Source organism: Rhinatrema bivittatum, chromosome 9 (assembly GCF_901001135.1).
Source record: "Rhinatrema bivittatum chromosome 9, aRhiBiv1.1, whole genome shotgun sequence".
NCBI classification, from domain to species: domain Eukaryota; kingdom Metazoa; phylum Chordata; class Amphibia; order Gymnophiona; family Rhinatrematidae; genus Rhinatrema; species Rhinatrema bivittatum.
The window spans coordinates 191239888-191257113 of record NC_042623.1 but is presented as its reverse complement, the minus strand read 5'-3'; the positions used below and the strand labels follow the sequence as shown (position 1 = coordinate 191257113).

Sequence of the window (17226 nt, the reverse complement as noted above, 5' to 3'; positions counted from 1 at the left end):
AGCACCATGCATCGATAGGGACTGATGCTGCTTCTTTGGCTTCTCTCGATATTCGGATAGGTCTTTCCCTGGTGCAGAGGTCAAGGATGACGAACCCAACATCCGCGACCTGGAGGAACCAGACAACGGGCGGTCTCTGGCATCTCTCTCAGCCAATGGCCTCGACGGAACTGGTGGCTCCACAGATATGGATGGCTTGGTGTCCATCAATGCAGCTCCGAGGTCCCTCGATGCCGATGGATCGGTCTTCTCCGGTCCAAAGAGGCACTCCATCTTATCAAGCTGGATCTTAAGTCCCTTCGGGGTCATCTTGGCACACTGTTGCAACTCCGGACGTTGTGTGATGCCCCAAGGCAGAGGACATATCACGGGGATCCGTGATGGTGCTTGTACACTTGGGGCATTGCTTGAAACCAGAAGTGGACAGGTCGTCGTAAAACAAGAGAGTTGCGAGATCAAAATAGATAGTAGCGGTCATCAATGGCCACTGGGTACCGAGCGCACTGCCACCCCAGGGGATCAACAACAAAAATAAGCTTACCTAAAAATGTTCAGAAACCTATCTAGGATGCTAACAGGAGAACTGGGGGGAGGCCTCAACCGCGTGAGGAACATGAAAAGGAATCGCTGATAAAAAAATTACTTTAAAACTGTGCCAAACCTTTCAAAATGTTTGAGGCTCACCCAACTGCAAGATATGAGGCTCTGCAGAAAATAAGAAACCGAGGGGATCCTGTGTGGATGCATGGTATATTGCATGCATGATCATGCTCAGTGAGGCTTGGTCAAAATGCTAGAAACTTTGATATAAGTTCTCCGTGCTGGGCTCCATCCGATGTCACCCATGTGTAAGGACTAACATCCTGCTTGTTATCGGAGAACAACCCTACCTATAAAATGGCAACATTGCAAATATTACAAGGAGTCCTAAAACACTAATAACACCCCCCAAGCTGCTAACACTAATATATGTCAAGCTGCTTCAGATCCATACACAGAAACTATATGCTGGCAGAATACCTCATCTCATTCACACATGCAGAACAGACAGATCCTCAAATACAGACTAAAGAGCCCATAAAATATAACTAGAAACGTGCAGATGAAAACTAAACTGGAAAGTGCAATAAGCCAAATTCTGTATAAAGTGTAACAATGGAAACAAGAATCATTACCATTTCTCACAAAACAATAAAATCAAAAAATATACATTTTCATCAACAGTAGTAAAACCAAACCAACAAAAAGAATAATTCAAAACAGCTAACAAATAGAATAACGTCCAATAATTAAACTCATAGAAACATTTTGCAAACACTAACAAAATATTAAAAAAAAAAAAAAAAAGACATTAAATAACACCCAATAATTAAAACAAATAATGATCTCTTTTTTTTAAAATCCTCCACTTTACACACACCCACACACACTTTTGAAGCAGCAGTCTCCTTCTTCAGCCCCCCCATAGGCAACAGGATGACTTCTTCTTGGGCCATGGCTGCTGACCCAGCTCCTGTAGAGCAGCCTACACCACTTTCCTTCTGGTGATTCCGGCAGGGCCACACTGCTTACTCAGACCCCACTGGCTATGCTGCGATCAGCGCTACTCCTACTCAAACTTTACCGGCCATGCTCGCAATTCTGGTGGGGTTGCTGTGCTCCTCTTCCTGCTCCCTATGGCTGCGGCGGGAGACGTCACCGGTGGCACTATGGTGCCCTTAGGGTAGCGGTACCTATGGCCAAAGACTATATTAGCTATAGGCAAACTGTAGCTCTGCTCACCAATGTACATATTTCCTATAGATTCTAAAGGATAGTCCCTGCTCTGTAGAGCTTACATTCATGACAAACACGAATCTGTGGGAAATGTGTATATTGTAGAGCAGTGTCTACTAATGCTTTAAAAATAAATAGTAATAGTAGCAGTAGTAGTAGGATTTCAGCTAAAAAAAAAAAAATCAAAAAAGGGTTTATTTTTTCACTATTAAAATTCTCCCAAAACAAGCATGAGGAAACAACTAATATCCAAACATTGGGAGTATCTCAAAAATTGAGACCTTGTTATTTTCATTTTACTGCTGCTTTGAATGCATGCACTTTCAGAACGGAGCTGATCCTCTGCTCGCATTGTGTTCTCCTTACCTCGTCCTTCTCCTCCTGCCTGCGTCTTTGTTCTGCTTCAATCACCAGTTTCTCCTGAATTTCCTGAGCAATTTCACAGTCCTGATGTTCTCTGGGACAGAGAGAGAGGAAACGGTGCTCATGAATTCCTGATTGTAGGAATTATAAACGAGAGAGGAGAAGGCGGAAACAGAGACTGAGGAAGGCAGCAACTCGTTCAATATCTGGGGTTTTTTTCCATCCATGGGTATTTGAGAAGCTGCATTTCTTAAAAAATACAAGCCAATAAAAAACACAACTTAGTGAAATTACCTTTAAGAAACAGCTGCATTAAGACTGCATTTGGCATTGATCGTTTGTACAGTTAATATTAAATAAAGTTTTACGGTGGGCACTTACATTTTCTAGGAGTACTTACATACCCTAGATCTTTGTTAAGGGCCCAAGCATCACATGCATTCATGCATATAAAATCTGGTTTTATGCATGTAAAGGGGATGCACGTGCAAACGCACACAGAAAAGTGATTTTGAGCATAACGGAGAAAGAGGCGCTCCCGGGGGGAGCAGAGAAACCATTCCCTTCCAATTTTCTATTATAGGTGGACACATTTACACCTGCTTCCGAACATTCGCCCGCGGACCGTGCTGGATTCCATGCACACCTGCTCATTTTCAAAGCGGACTTATGCACGGGAAGTCCACTTTGAAAATTGGGGCTGAAGTTTGCGTGCACCTTCTGTAGTTAAAAAGTTACCCTTTAAAGGAGCACCAGTTTGGGGCATCTAAGTAGATCACTTAAATTATAGGTGGAACCCCCAAGTTCATTACTTCTGGGGACGTCAGGTGAAATCCCAAACCTGAATTCTTCAAAGATTAAAGACTAAATTAAGGCCCACCTAAAATACATTAAACAAGACAATTACAAGGGAACTCCAAGAGGGCTTCAGGATTTCATCAGTTTCTCCCTGGATCTGGCAGCCATTCACTCACAAGTGTTTGTGGAGCTTCTGGATCCGGGCTCGGGCCTTCAGGTCCTCTTCTTCCTGCAGCTTCTTTGCTACCAGCAAGTCATGTTGCACCAGACGGGTTCGCTGAATGTTCGACGCCAAGTGGTGCTCGACTGAAGAAAGATTAAGACCCACAGTTGGTAGTGCATAGAGAAAACGGAGAGGAGAGAGAGTGAGAGGGAGCCGGTATGTAAGAAGCACAAGAACTGCCCATCTCCTCCACTGCTGTGGTTATTGGAGTGCAGCTGATGTATGACTGTCTCATGACTGGTTCCTTCTGCGGAAGAGCTCAATGTTGAAAGTGTGTTTGTATCAAGAGATTCAATCAATTTAAAAATGTCAACACGCTTCTATTAAAAAAAACAAAAAAAAACAACCCATGCCACCACACACAACTCTCAAGAATACTGTTTGCAAGCTCTCAACTAGCGAGTGGCATTCCTGGAATGAGACTGTGTCTTTGGCTGTCCTGGCCCTGGGGCTCCCGTGAGCAGTCTGGGGCATGGGATGAGGGTGGGCAAGATTAAGAACATAAGAACATAAGAAAATGCCATACTGGGTCAGACCAAGGGTCCATCAAGCCCAGCATCCTGTTTCCAACAGTGGCCAATCCAGGCCATAAGAACCTGGCAAGTACCCAAAAACTAAGTCTATTCCATGTAACCATTGCTAATGGCAGTGGCTATTCTCTAAGTGAACCTAATAGCAGGTAATGGACTTCTCCTCCAAGAACTTATCCAATCCTTTTTAAACACAGCTATACTACCTGCACGAACCACATTCTCTGGCAACAAATTCCAGAGTTTAATTGTGCGTTGAGTAAAAAAGAACTTTCTCCGATTAGTTTTAAATGTGCCCCATGCTAACTTCATGGAGTGTCCCCTAGTCCTTCTACTATCTGAAAGAGTAAATAACCGATTCACATCTACCCGTTCTAGACCTCTCATGATTTTAAACACCTCTATCATATCCCCCTCAGTCGTCTCTTCTCCAAGCTGAAAAGTCCTAATCTCTTTAGTCTTTCCTCATAGGGGAGTTGTTCCATTCCCCTTATCATTTTGGTAGCCCTTCTCTGTACCTTCTCCATCGCAATTATATCTTTTTTGAGATGCGGCGACCAGAATTGTACACAGTATTCAAGGTGCGGTCTCACCATGGAGCGATACAGAGGCATTATGACATTTTCCGTTTTATTCATCATTCCTTTTCTAATAATTCCCAACATTCTGTTTGCTTTTTTGACTGCCGCAGCACACTGAACCGACGATTTCAATGTGTTATCCACTATGACACCTAGATCTCTTTCTTGGGTTGTAGCACCTAATATGGAACCCAACATCGTGTAATTATAGCATGGGTTATTTTTCCCTATATGCATCACCTTGCACTTTTCCACATTAAATTTCATCTGCCATTTGGATGCCCAATTTTCCAGTCTCACAAGGTCTTCCTGCAATTTATCACAATCTGCTTGTGATTTAACTACTCTGCACAATTTTGTGTCATCTGCAAATTTGATTATCTCACTCGTCGTATTTCTTTCCAGATCATTTATAAATATATTGAACAGTAAGGGTCCCAATACAGATCCCTGAGGCACTCCACTGTCCACTCCCTTCCACTGAGAAAATTGCCCATTTAATCCTACTCTCTGTTTCCTGTCTTTTAGCCAGTTTGCAATCCACGAAAGGACATCGCCACCTATCCCATGACTTTTTACTTTTCCTAGAAGCCTCTCATGAGGAACTTTGTCAAACGCCTTCTGAAAATCCAAGTATACTATATCTACCGGTTCACCTTTATCCACATGTTTATTAACTCCTTCAAAAAAGTGAAGCAGATTTGTGAGGCAAGACTTGCCCTGGGTAAAGCCATGCTGACTTTGTTCCATTAAACCATGTCTTTCTATATGTTCTGTGATTTTGATGTTTAGAACACTTTCCACTATTTTTCCTGGCACTGAAGTCAGGCTAACCGGTCTGTAGTTTCCCGGATCGCCCCTGGAGCCCTTTTTAAATATTGGGGTTACATTTGCTATCCTCCAGTCTTCAGGTACAATGGATGATTTTAATGATAAGTTACAAATTTTTACTAATAGGTCTGAAATTTCATTTTTTAGTTCCTTCAGAACTCTGGGGTGTATACCATCCGGTCCAGGTGATTTACTACTCTTCAGTTTGTCAATCAGGCCTACCACATCTTCTAGGTTCACCGTGATTTGATTCAGTCCATCTGAATCATTACCCATGAAAACCTTCTCCATTACGGGTACCTCCCCAACATCCTCTTCAGTAAACACCGAAGCAAAGAAATCATTTAATCTTTCCGCGATGGCCTTATCTTCTCTAAGTGCCCCTTTAACCCCTCGATCATCTAAAGGTCCAACTGACTCCCTCACAGGCTTTCTGCTTCGGATATATTTAAAAAAGTTTTTACTGTGAGTTTTTGCCTCTACAGCCAACTTCTTTTCAAATTCTCTCTTAGCCTGTCTTATCAATGTCTTACATTTAACTTGCCAATGTTTATGCTTTATCCTATTTTCTTCTGTTGGATCCTTCTTCCAATTTTTGAATGAAGATCTTTTGGCTAAAATAGCTTCTTTCACCTCCCCTTTTAACCATGCCGGTAATCGTTTTGCCTTCTTTCCACCTTTCTTAATGTGTGGAATACATCTGGACTGTGCTTCTAGAATGGTATTTTTTAACAATGACCACGCCTCTTGGACATTTTTTACTTTTGTAGCTGCTCCTTTCAGTTTTTTTCTAACAATTTTTCTCATTTTATCAAAGTTTCCCTTTTGAAAGTTTAGCACGAGAGCTTTGGATTTGCACACTGTTCCTTTTCCAGTCATTAAATCAAATCTGATCATATTATGATCACTATTGCCAAGCGGCCCCACCACCGTTACCTCTCTCACCAAGTCCTGTGCTCCACTGAGAATTAGATCTAAAATTGCTCCCTCTCTCGTCGGTTCCTGAACCATTTGCTCCATAAAGCTATCATTTATTCCATCCAGGAACGTTATCTCTCTAGCGTGACCCGATGATACATTTACCCAGTCTATATTGGGGTAATTGAAGTCTCCCATTATTACTGCACTACCAATTTGGTTGGCTTCCCTAATTTCTCTTAGCATTTCACTGTCCATCTCACCATCTTGACCAGGTGGACGGTAGTATACCCCTATCACTGTAGTCTTCCCTGATACACAAGGGATTTCTACCCATAAAGATTCAATTTTGTATTTAGTCTCATGCAGGATGTTTATCCTGTTGGACTCTATGCCATCCCGGACATAAAGCGCCACACCTCCTCCCGACTGCTCCTCTCTGTCATTGCGATATAATTTGTACCCCGGTATAGCACTGTCCCATTGGTTATCCTCTTTCCACCATGTCTCTGAGATGCCAATTAAGTCTATGTCATCATTTACTGCTATACATTCTAATTCTCCCATCTTACTTCTTAGACTTCTGGCATTAGCATACAAACATTTCAAAGTTTGTTTTTTGATTGTATTTTTATTCTGCTTTTTAATTGATAGGGATAAGTTAGAATTTTTTAGCTCAGGTGAGTTTTTAGTTACAGGCATTTGGACTACTTTTCTAATTATTGGAACCTCACTGTCGGGATGCCCTAATTCTAGTGCATCATTAGTATCCTTTAAAGATACATCTCTCCGAACCATGCGCTGCTGAGCGACTGTCGGCTTTCCCCTTTGTTCTAGTTTAAAAGCTGCTCTATCTCCTTTTTAAGGGTTAGCGCCAGCAGTCTGGTTCCATCCTGGTTAAGGTGGAGCCCATCCCTTCGGAAGAGACTCCCCCTTCCCCAAAAGGTTCCCCAGTTCCTAACAAAACTGAATCCCTCTTCCTTGCACCATCGTCTCATCCACGCATTGAGACTCCGGAGCTCTGCCTGCCTCTGGTGACCTGCGCGTGGAACAGGGAGCATTTCAGAGAATGCTACCCTGGAGGTTCTGGATTTAATCTTTCTACCTAAGAGCCTAAATTTGGCTTCCAGAACCTCCCTCCCACATTTTCCTATGTCGTTGGTGCCCACGTGTACCACGACAGCCGGCTCCTCCCCAGCACTGTCTAAAATCCTATCTAGGTGACGCGTGAGGTCCGCCACCTTCGCACCAGGTAGGCATGTTACCAGGCGATCCTCACGCCCACCAGCCACCCAGCTATCTACATTCCTAATAATCGAATCACCAACTATGACGGCCGACCTAACCCTTCCCTCCTGGGCAGTAGGCCTTGGGGAGATATCCTCAGTGCGAAAGGACAATGCATCACCTAGAGAGCAGGTCCTTGCTACAGGATCCTTTCCTGCTACATCTGATTGCTGCAGGGATTCACTTTGCTGACAGTTCTATGCAGCAGAGCAGTGCCCAGCGCTCTGATACCTGCACTGGCAGGAGGGGGTGGAGAAAAACAAACAAACCCAGAAATGCAGAGCCTGCAAGTTGGGTTTTGTATTAATTCTCAAGTGCTGCGCTCCACGTGTCACTGCTTGTGCTGGCCCTTTGTTCCATTCCGGGTGACTGAGCTGAGAACGGACAGAAAGAAAATTCAACAGCTTTGGGCCAGGTGCTTACTTTCCTGCTCCTGCAAACTGTGCGCCAAGGTATGATCCTCCAGAACCGCAAAATCCCGACACACTACAGAACAGGGGAGAAAAAAAAAAAAAAGACAACACAATGAGTCAGTACTAAAATGTGAACAGAACAACGGCAGGATCTCTCTAGTTAAACAGAAATTCAGCAAGACAGAGAAATAAATGTTGTTTCATACCAGCCTGAAGAAGGAAGTAACAGATGTATTAAGTTACACCAATAAAAATGTGTTTAGTAACCTTTATTTCTTTGTATTTAAGTGATTTAACATGGCAAGCACACTACTTCACCTCCAAGGAATTATTATCGTTCACCCTGATCACCCGCTAGATCGCCTGAGGATCACTGCAGGTGGACTCAAACTGTTCCGGAGAACACATTCCTGGCTCCCGCTCCCAGTCTCAAAACAGCAGGTTGAGGCATGGATCCTTAGCACCGGAGTCAGATAAATACTGTCAGGCTTTGACCATGAAATATCATTTTACAAAAAGATCTTGGTCTTATCTTTCACGATCAAAGCCTCATGAAGTTATTTCATGTTTCAGGAGATTTTCTTCATAGAGAGCTCCTTGTTTGAAAATCGAGTTATCTTATAATTATTGGGCAACTGTTTATTGGACAGTGGTAATACGGAAAAGAATACAATCTAAGGAAAGGTTAGGTGGCCATGATAAAAGCTAACCAGACACAGATTATGTTTGAATTATTCCCATCTCTCCTAATTGTTTTCATATAAAAACAATTTTCTAAATAAATTTTCCAATTATAATTTTTACATATAAAAATATCTTTTTCGTAGAAGACAGATTGTGTCAGCAATGTAACTATTCAATAAGACGACTGCTTCTGCAGATTGGATTGATTTGCATTGCCTTCCTTTTTGGGTTATTCACTATTCAGTATACACGGTTGACTTCTCAGGGTCAAGACAAAACAGAAGTGAAACTGAAAAACAAAAACTAAGTGTCTTGGTTTCGGAGGAAAGCAAAGTCAAAGTGAAAGTGAAAATCTGACATTTTTGAGCAAAGTTTCTATCAAACAGACCAAAATTCTTCAAGAACCCAGACTGAGGTTCAAATTGCAAAGAAGATGAAAAGTAAAACAAAAGCCCTTCGGATCTGGCAGTGATCAGCCCGGCATAGAGGAAAATTGGTTCTTACCTGCTAATTTTCGTTCCTGTAGTACCACAGATCAGTCCAGATTCTTGGGTTTTGCATCCTTGCCAACAGATGGAGACAGAGAAAGTTTTACTGACACTGCTAAATAACCTCGAGTGCTGCCTGCAGTTCTTCGGTATTGACCTGTACCCAAGCATAAAGACTGTATTCCAAAACTTAAGACTTTCCCCCCCAAGAACCGGAGGATGGTGACCTCTTTAGAAGCGTAACATACAAAAACCAAAGTATGAACCCAACAAAACCAAGTCTATATTCTATGCCAAGAAAAAGAACATACGGACGACTCTCCTCCTTCAAAGATTGGGCAAGTTCTGGACTGATCTGTGGTACTACAGGAACGAAAATTAGCAGGTAAGAATCAATTTTCCTTTCCCTGTACTTACCCAGATCAGCCCAGAGTCCTAGGATGTACCTAAGCTCCCTAACTAGGGCGGGACCTGGAGAATCCCACTTGCAAAACGGACGACAGATCCCCAACATTCAAACAATAGTGCCTTGCAAAAGTGTGCAGAGTCTTCCACATCGCTGCCCTGAAAATCTTTTGTGGAGAAACCCGCTGAACTTCTGCCCACGAGGCTGCCTGAGAATGCATCAAATGGGCTCTCAAACCCTCAGGAACCAGTCAACCCTTAGCTATGTACGTTGAACCAATGGCCTCCTTAAGCCAACTCTCAATAGTGGCCTTAATTGCTTGACCACCTCTCTTCAAGCCTCTCCACAAAACAAACAGGTGATCCAACCTTCTAAAGTCATTAGTCACCTTCAGATACCTCAACAAGGCTCACTGCACATCCAAGAGCCTAAGTTCCCTTGTGTGAGGTACAGACGAGTCTATCTCAGGAAAGGCTGGAAGCTCCACTGTCTGATTCACGTGAAACACCCAGAACACCTTAGGCAAAAAGGAAGGAATTGTACGCAACAACGCCCCTGAGTCCGAAATCTGCAGGAAGGGATCCCGGCAAGACAAAGCCTGTAGCTCTGAAATTCTTCTAGCTGAACATATGGCCACAAGGAAAACTATCTTAAGGGTCAAATCTAAGAATTGTTCTCCTTAGCAGTTCGAAGGGAGCCTCACACAAACCCCTGAGGACCAGATTAAGGCTCCAGGATGGACAAACTCTCCTTACCGGAGGACGCAAATTCTTTGCACCCCGGAGAAACTGAATTACATTAAGATGAGTGGACAGAGGAAATCCTTCTACCTTACCTTAGAGAGAACCTAGAGTAGCCACCTGGACCCTGAGGGAGTTAAAAGGCCAAACCTTTGACCAAACCCTCCCGAAAAATGGACAAAATATGAGACAGACACCGTAGCTTTGAGAGCTTGTACCCCGCTAGCAATACACCAGGTCTCAAAAACTGTCCAGACCTGCACTTATGAAAGAGATGTAGACTTTCGCCTAGCCTGCGACAGAGTAGTAATAACTGCTTCAGAATATCCCGTGTCTCAAGCATCGCCTTTCAAAAGCCAGGCCACTAGACAAAAATGTGCCGTCTGATCCGAAAATATTGGGCCTTGATGAAGAAGATCTGCTAGATGGCCAAAGTGTAGCGGTTTCTCTACGGACAAGTTGATGAGATCCGCAAACCAAGGCCGACGGGCCACTCCAGAATTATGTCACCCAGATGTTTCTCTATTTGTCGCAACAACTTGTCTATTATTTATTTAGGCATTTTATATACTGTCGTTCCATGTATAGATCACAACGGTTTATGAAGTGACATTCATAGTTATTACTCAACAGGCAAACAATGTTGAGATTACTTACCTGATAATCTCCTTTTCCTTAGTGTATGCAGATGGACTCAGAACAAGTGGGTATAGTGTGCTCGTGCTAGCAGTTGGAGATGGATCTGACGTCAGCACGGGTACATATACCCCCACAGGAAGTGAAGCAACTCAGTAATCTTCCTTGCAAAAGCTGTTATGGATATATGTGTACTGAACAATCAATGAATTAGTGAAACAGGATTCCCCTGACCGATTGATAGTAGCTGGAGACCGCCAGCGTTCCCAACCGGAAAGCGTCGACACCTGGTAGAGGGGACGCTCTCGTGTAAGAAATGACATGCCTTACCTTGAATTGATGAAGCCCATGTATACTGGCAGCCGGGCGGGATGGTGAGTCCATCTGCATACACTAAGGAAAAGGAGATTATCAGGTAAGTAATCTCAACATTTCCTAGCGTGTAGCAGATGGACTCAGAACAAGTGGGATGTACAAAAGCTACTCCCGAACTGGGCGGGAGGCTGCCTGAGGACCGCGTAGGACTGCCCTCGCAAATGCTGTGTCCTCCCTAGCCTGGACATCCATACGGTAAAATTTGGAGAAGGTATGGAGGGAGGACCATGTCGCCGCCTTACATATCTCTGCGGGCGACAGCATCCTAGATTCCGCCCAAGAGGCCGCCTGCGCTCTGGTGGAATGAGCCTTGACCTGCAGAGGTGGTGACTTCCCGGCCTCTACGTAGGCCGCTCTGATAACTTCTTTGATCCAGCGGGCGATGGTGGGCCATGAGGCCGCTTCTCCTTGTTTCTTCCCGCTGTGAAGGACGAACAGATGGTCCGTCCTTCGTACTGCTTCTGTCATTTCCAGGTATCTGGGCAGCAATCTGCTGATGTCGAGATGGCGTAGTAAACGCCCTTCTACTGATTTCTTCAAACCCGCTGTGGTTGGCAAGGATATGGTTTGGTTGAGGTGAAATTGTAAGACTACTTTAGGCAAAAAGGAGGGAACCGTGCGAAGATGGATAGCCTCTGGAGTGATTCTGAGAAAGGGATCACGGCAGGACAGCGCTTGTAGCTCCGAGATGCGGCGTGCTGAACATACAGCCAGCAAGAACACCATCTTCAAAGTTAGCGAACGGAGAGACAGGCCCCGAAGGGGTCTGAAGGTGGCTCCCGCGAGGAAATCCAAAACTATGTTGAGGTTCCCCAGGGGCAATGGCCACTTCAGTGGCGGACGAATGTGCTTGACTCCTTTCAGGAAGCGGGAAACATCTGGGTGCGTGGCAATGGTCTTGTCATCCCTCCTGGGACCGTAGCAAGACAGCGCAGCCACCTGAACCTTGATGGAGCTTAGGGAGAGACCCTTCTGAAGCCCATCCTGCAGGAAATCCAGAACAATAGGGATTGTGGTCACATGTGGATTGGTGCCATGAGTGTCGCACCAGGCTTCAAATACTCTCCAGATCCTTATGTAGGTGAGGGATGTGGAAAACTTGCGAGCTCAGAGGAGTGTATCTATCACCGGCTCAGAGTAACCTCTTTTCTTCAGTCTAGCCCTCTCAATGGCCAGACCGTAAGAGAGAATTGAGCCGGATTCTCGTGGAGGATGGGACCTTGACGTAGCAGGTCCCTGAGAGGAGGCAGGGGAAGAGGCTCCCCTGCCAGTAGTCATGTCCACGTACCAGGGTCTTCTTGGCCAGTCTGGTGCCACTAGAAGAACTAGGCCCCTGTGCCTCTGAATCTTGTGTATAAGGGCGCCCAGCAGAGGCCATGGCAGAAAGGCGTATAGCAGTGTCCCTGGAGGCCATGGCTGAACCAGGGCGTCGATCCCGTGAGAGAACGGATCTCGCTTGCGGCTGAAGTATCTGGGTACTTGAGCATTGGACCCGTCCGCTAGTAGGTCCATGTCCGGAGTCCCCCACTGATCCACAATCATCTGGAAGGCTGTGGGGGACAGCTGCCATTCTCCCGGATTTAGGCTTTCCCTGCTGAGGAAGTCTGCCGTGGTGTTGTCCCTTCCGGCAATGTGGACGGCGGAGATGTCCTGGAGAGTCGCCTCTGCCCAAGCCATCAGCGGGGCTATCTCTAGGGACACCTGTTGGCTTCTGGTTCCGCCCTGTCGGTTGATGTATGCCACCATGGTGGCGTTGTCGGACATCACTCTGACTGCTCTGTTCCGCAGTCTGTGAGCAAATCGCAGGCAGGCTAACCGGACTGCCCGTGCCTCTAGACGGTTGATGTTCCACCCCGACTCTTCTCTGTTCCACCGCCCTTGGGCGGTGAGCTCTTCGCAGTGTGCTCCCCATCCGCTCAGGCTGGCATCTGTGGTGAGCAGAGTCCATGTGGGGGAGGACATCTTCGACCCCCTGCTCGTGTGGTTGGTCTGCAACCACCACCGTAGCTGGGTCCGCACTCTGGCTGGTAGAGGTAGATGCACGGAGTAATTCCAGAAGCGTGGGCTCCATCGAGAGAGGAGGGAGAATTGTAGTGGTCTCATATGGGCCCTTGCCCAGGGTACCACTTCCAGGGTGGATGCCATGAGACTGAGAACCTGCAGATAATCCCAAGCTATGCTCCCATCAAGGACCGTAGACGCGTCTGGAGTTTTAACCTTCTCTTGGTGGTGAGACTGACTTTGTCTGCCTGGGTGTCGAACTGGACTCCCAGGTATTCCAGTGATTGGGAAGGCTGTAGGCAACTCTTGTTTAGGTTGACTACCCATCCCAGGCTTTCCAGAAGGGAGATCACTCTGTTGGTTGCCTGATGGCTCTCCTCTCGTGATTTCGCCCTGATCAGGCAATCGTCTAGGTAGGGATGGACAAGGATTCCTTCCCGTCTGAGCACCGCTGCTACCACTACGATCACCTTGGTGAAGGTCCGCGGCGCCGTGGCTAACCCGAAGGGCAAAGCCCGGAATTGGAAGTGTCGTCCCAGAACCTTGAAGCGTAGGTAGCGCTGATGATTCCGATGGATCGGGATATGCAGGTAGGCTTCCGACAAGTCTAAGGCCGTGAGGAACTCCCCTGGCTGTACTGCGGTCTTGACTGAGCGCAGAGTTTCCATGCGAAACCTCGGGACCCTTAAGTATCAGTTGACTGACTTGAGGTCCAATACGGGCCGGAAAGTGCCCTCTTTCTTGGGTACCATGAAATAAATGGAATAGTGCCCAGAATCTATTTCCCATCCAGGTACTGGGATTATGGCTTTCAAGGACAGGAGCCTCGCCAGGGTAGCTTCCAATGCTGCCTTCTTGTGGATTGGACACGGAGATTCCACAAACCTGTCCGGAGGGATGTGATGGAAGTCCAGATAATACCCCTCTCGGGTGATGGTGAGGACCCACTGGTCCGACGTAATCTCGACCCATCTGGGGTAGAAGAGGGTTAACCTGCCCCCTATGGCTTCGCCCCCCGGATGGATCGGCTGATTCTCATTGTGGGGTGCGGCCGGGACCCGAGCCAGCTCCCCTCTTGTGCTACTTGGTCCGAAAGGACTGGTTCCTGGCCTGAGGACGAGGTGCCTGGTAGCGACTCCTATAGGGAGTGAAGCGTTGGGAGCTTCTACCTCTGGAGGGCCTCGGAAAGATGCGCTGGTTCCTCTTGGACCTGTCTTCCGGCAGTCGAGGTACTGGAGAGGCGCCCCATGTGCTGGCCAGTTTATCTAGGTCGCTGCCGAACAGGAGAGAACCCTTGAACGGCATTCTAGTGAGACGTGTCTTAGAAGGAGCATCAGCTGACCAATTCCATATCCAGAGCTGCCTCCTGGCTGCTACGGAGGATGAGACCCCCTTGGCTGTCGTACGGACTAGGTCGGAGGCGGCATCCGTAAGGAACGAGAGAGCTGACTCCATATCCGCTGCCGGAGCATTGTTCCTGACCTGTGACAAACAGGAACGCGTTACCACTGTGCAGCAGGTTGTGATTCGCAGAGACAGAGCTGCCACCTCAAAGGTTTGTTTCAGGATGGTGTCCAGGCGTCGGTCATGAGCCTCCTTGAGGGCCGCCCCCCCCTCCACTGGAATGGTAGTGCGCTTGACCACAGCGCTAACCAAGGCGTCCACCTTAGGGCACGCCAGCATATCCTTGATTGTCGGGTCCAGGGGGTACATGCCAGATAGGGCCTGACCCCCTTTGAATGAGGCCTCCGGCGCATTCCACTCCAAATCGATCAGCTGTTGCGCCGCTTGCAGGAAGGGGAAATGGCGGGCTGTGGGACGAAGACCCTCCAGCAGGGGGTTCTGCGTAGATGCCTCCATGGTGCTGGGGCCTGTAATAGCCAACTCCGTCAGGCACTGAGAAACCAGGTCGGAGAGATCTTCCTTGGGAAAGAACTGCCTCATGGTTCGATATGGCTCAATCCCCGAGGGAAGTTCCCCCTCCTCGGGGGGCCCGGACTCGTCCTCCGAGACATCAGGATCCGCATGAAACGGACTGGCCGGAGGCGGGTGCCCGCGGTAAGGGCCTGGACGGGAAGCCTACTGCATCTGTACAAAGGTGTGGATCCCCTTAAATAAATCCACCCATGAAATGGAAGCGGTCTCTAGCCATCGGGGTACCAGGTCCCCCAGGATTCCTGGCTGTTCAAGACGGCCCGCTAGATCCGGGGTGGCCCCTGGGGAACTGTTGGCAAACCTCGGTTGAGACTGGTCCTGGCCCGAGGCTCCCACGGCCTCCTCACATTGGGCACAAAGGGAGTCTGGCTCCTCGCTCTGCGTGGCTCTAAGCTGGCACGCTGAGCACAGGCCAAGCGCTTTCACGCTGGAATCAGGAGGTGCCGCCTCTGGAGACGCCGGAGCGTTTAAGTGTTCCATCGCGTCTTGCGAATGCAGGGCGCCGGCGCTTATGCTGTCAGCAATATGCGCTCAATAATAATATGAGCCCAATAATAATATGCGCTCAATAATATGCGCTCAACAATATGCGCTCAATAATATACAATATGCGCTCAATAATCTGCGTTCAGCAATATGCGCTCAATAATATACAATGGGGCGGATTTTCAGAGCCCTGCTCGCGTAAATCCGCCCAAAACCACCGGGCGGATTTACGCGAGCAGGGCCCTGCGCGCCGGTGAGCCTATTTTACATAGGCTCACCGGCGCGCGCAGAACCCCGGGACTCGCGTAAGTCCCGGGGTTTTCGGAGTGGGCGTGTCGGGAGGCGTGTCAGGGGGCGGGGCCGGAGCGCGCGGCGTTGCGGGGGCGTGTCGGCAGCGTTTTGGGGGCGGGTACGGGGGCGTGGCTACGGCCCGGGGGCGTGGCCGCGCCCTCCGTACCCGCCCCCAGGTCACGGCCCGGCGCACAGGAGGCCCGCTGGCGCGCGGGGATTTACGCCTCCCTCTGGGAGGCGTAAATCCCCCGACAAAGGTAGGATGGGGGTTTAGACAGGGCCGGGCGGGTGGGTTAGGTAGGGGAAGGGAGGGGAAGGTGAGGGGAGGGCAAAGGAAAGTTCCCTTCTAGGCCGCTCCGATTTCGGAGCGGCCTAGGAGGGAACGGGGGTAGGCAGCGCGGCTCGGCGCGCGCAGGCTATACGAAATCGATAGCCTTGCGCGCGCCGATCCAGGATTTTAGCCGATACGCGCGACTACGCGCGTATCTACTAAAATCCAGCGTACTTTTGTTTGCGCCTGGAGCGCAAACAAAAGTAGGCTGTTCGCGCTCGTCTGAAAATCTACCCCAATATGCGCTCAATAATCTGCGTTCAGCAATATGCGCTCAATAATATACAATATGCGCTCAATAATCTGCGTTCAGCAATATGCGCTCAATAATATATAATATGCGCTCAAAAACATACGCTTAGCAATCTCTATGCTGCGTTGTGCGCCTATCAACAGGCGCCTATCCGTATGCGCCTATCCATGGGCGCTCAATACCTGAACAAGGCAGACAAAATGGCGACCTCCACGGCATGCCGCATGCAGGCAACGCCGCCGATCCTCGTACCTCGGAGACCAAAAAGTAAGAGATGTACGCCTTACCTGATCCTCGGCGCTTCCCAGCTGGAACCCGGGCGGTCTCCGGCTGTGGGGGGAGAGGGGAAATACCTTCACCGCCGCGCTTGAGAAGTGCACCCACTGCCTCTAAGCTGCCGAACTCGTCTCACTCGGGGCTAAGTCCACGCCGGGACCGAGGCGCCTCTCAGCCAGGCCCGAGCCCTTTTCGCTCGGGGGCTAGATCCCTGCCGCGATTCGGCCACCGGATTGAGGCGTAGACCTCCGAGGGATCGCGGAAATCACCTCGGGAAACTCAACTGGGGGAGGGACCCGAGGGTATCACCGCAGGAGTGCGGGGCTCGTCTTGAGAAATTTGGTAAAGTAGAAAGTAGAAAGTAGTATTGGAAAACACGCTCAGCGAGCGTGCAGGCGCTCCAAACTGCTTTGGAGACGGAAATTACTGAGTTGCTTCACTTCCTGTGGGGGTATATGTACCCGTGTTGACGTCAGATCCGTCTCCAACTGCTAGCACGAGCACACTATACCCACTTGTTCTGAGTCCATCTGCTACACGCTAGGAAAAAGTTGGTTACTGCATTGTTATTCATTGACATGCAAAAATATTAACAAATGAAGTT

At 48.1% G+C, this 17226-nt stretch overlaps 1 protein-coding gene across 4 annotated transcripts in view; it reads right to left on the bottom strand.

Moving 5' to 3' along the window:
* CCDC50 (coiled-coil domain containing 50) overlaps window positions 1-17226 on the bottom strand; it is a 71460-nt gene that overhangs the window by 31708 nt on the left and 22526 nt on the right. For all 4 annotated transcript variants that reach the window (XR_003858636.1, XM_029616011.1, XM_029616010.1 and 1 more), the window contains exons 2-4: window positions 7731-7793; window positions 3114-3243; window positions 2143-2233 (exon numbers count right to left, since the gene is read on the bottom strand). Coding sequence is in view for 3 of the 4 variants with exons in the window: in XM_029616011.1 (XP_029471871.1) it covers window positions 2143-2233; window positions 3114-3243; window positions 7731-7793 (284 nt within the window). In the remaining variant the exon portion in view is untranslated. The remainder of the gene's footprint in view (window positions 1-2142; window positions 2234-3113; window positions 3244-7730; window positions 7794-17226) is intronic.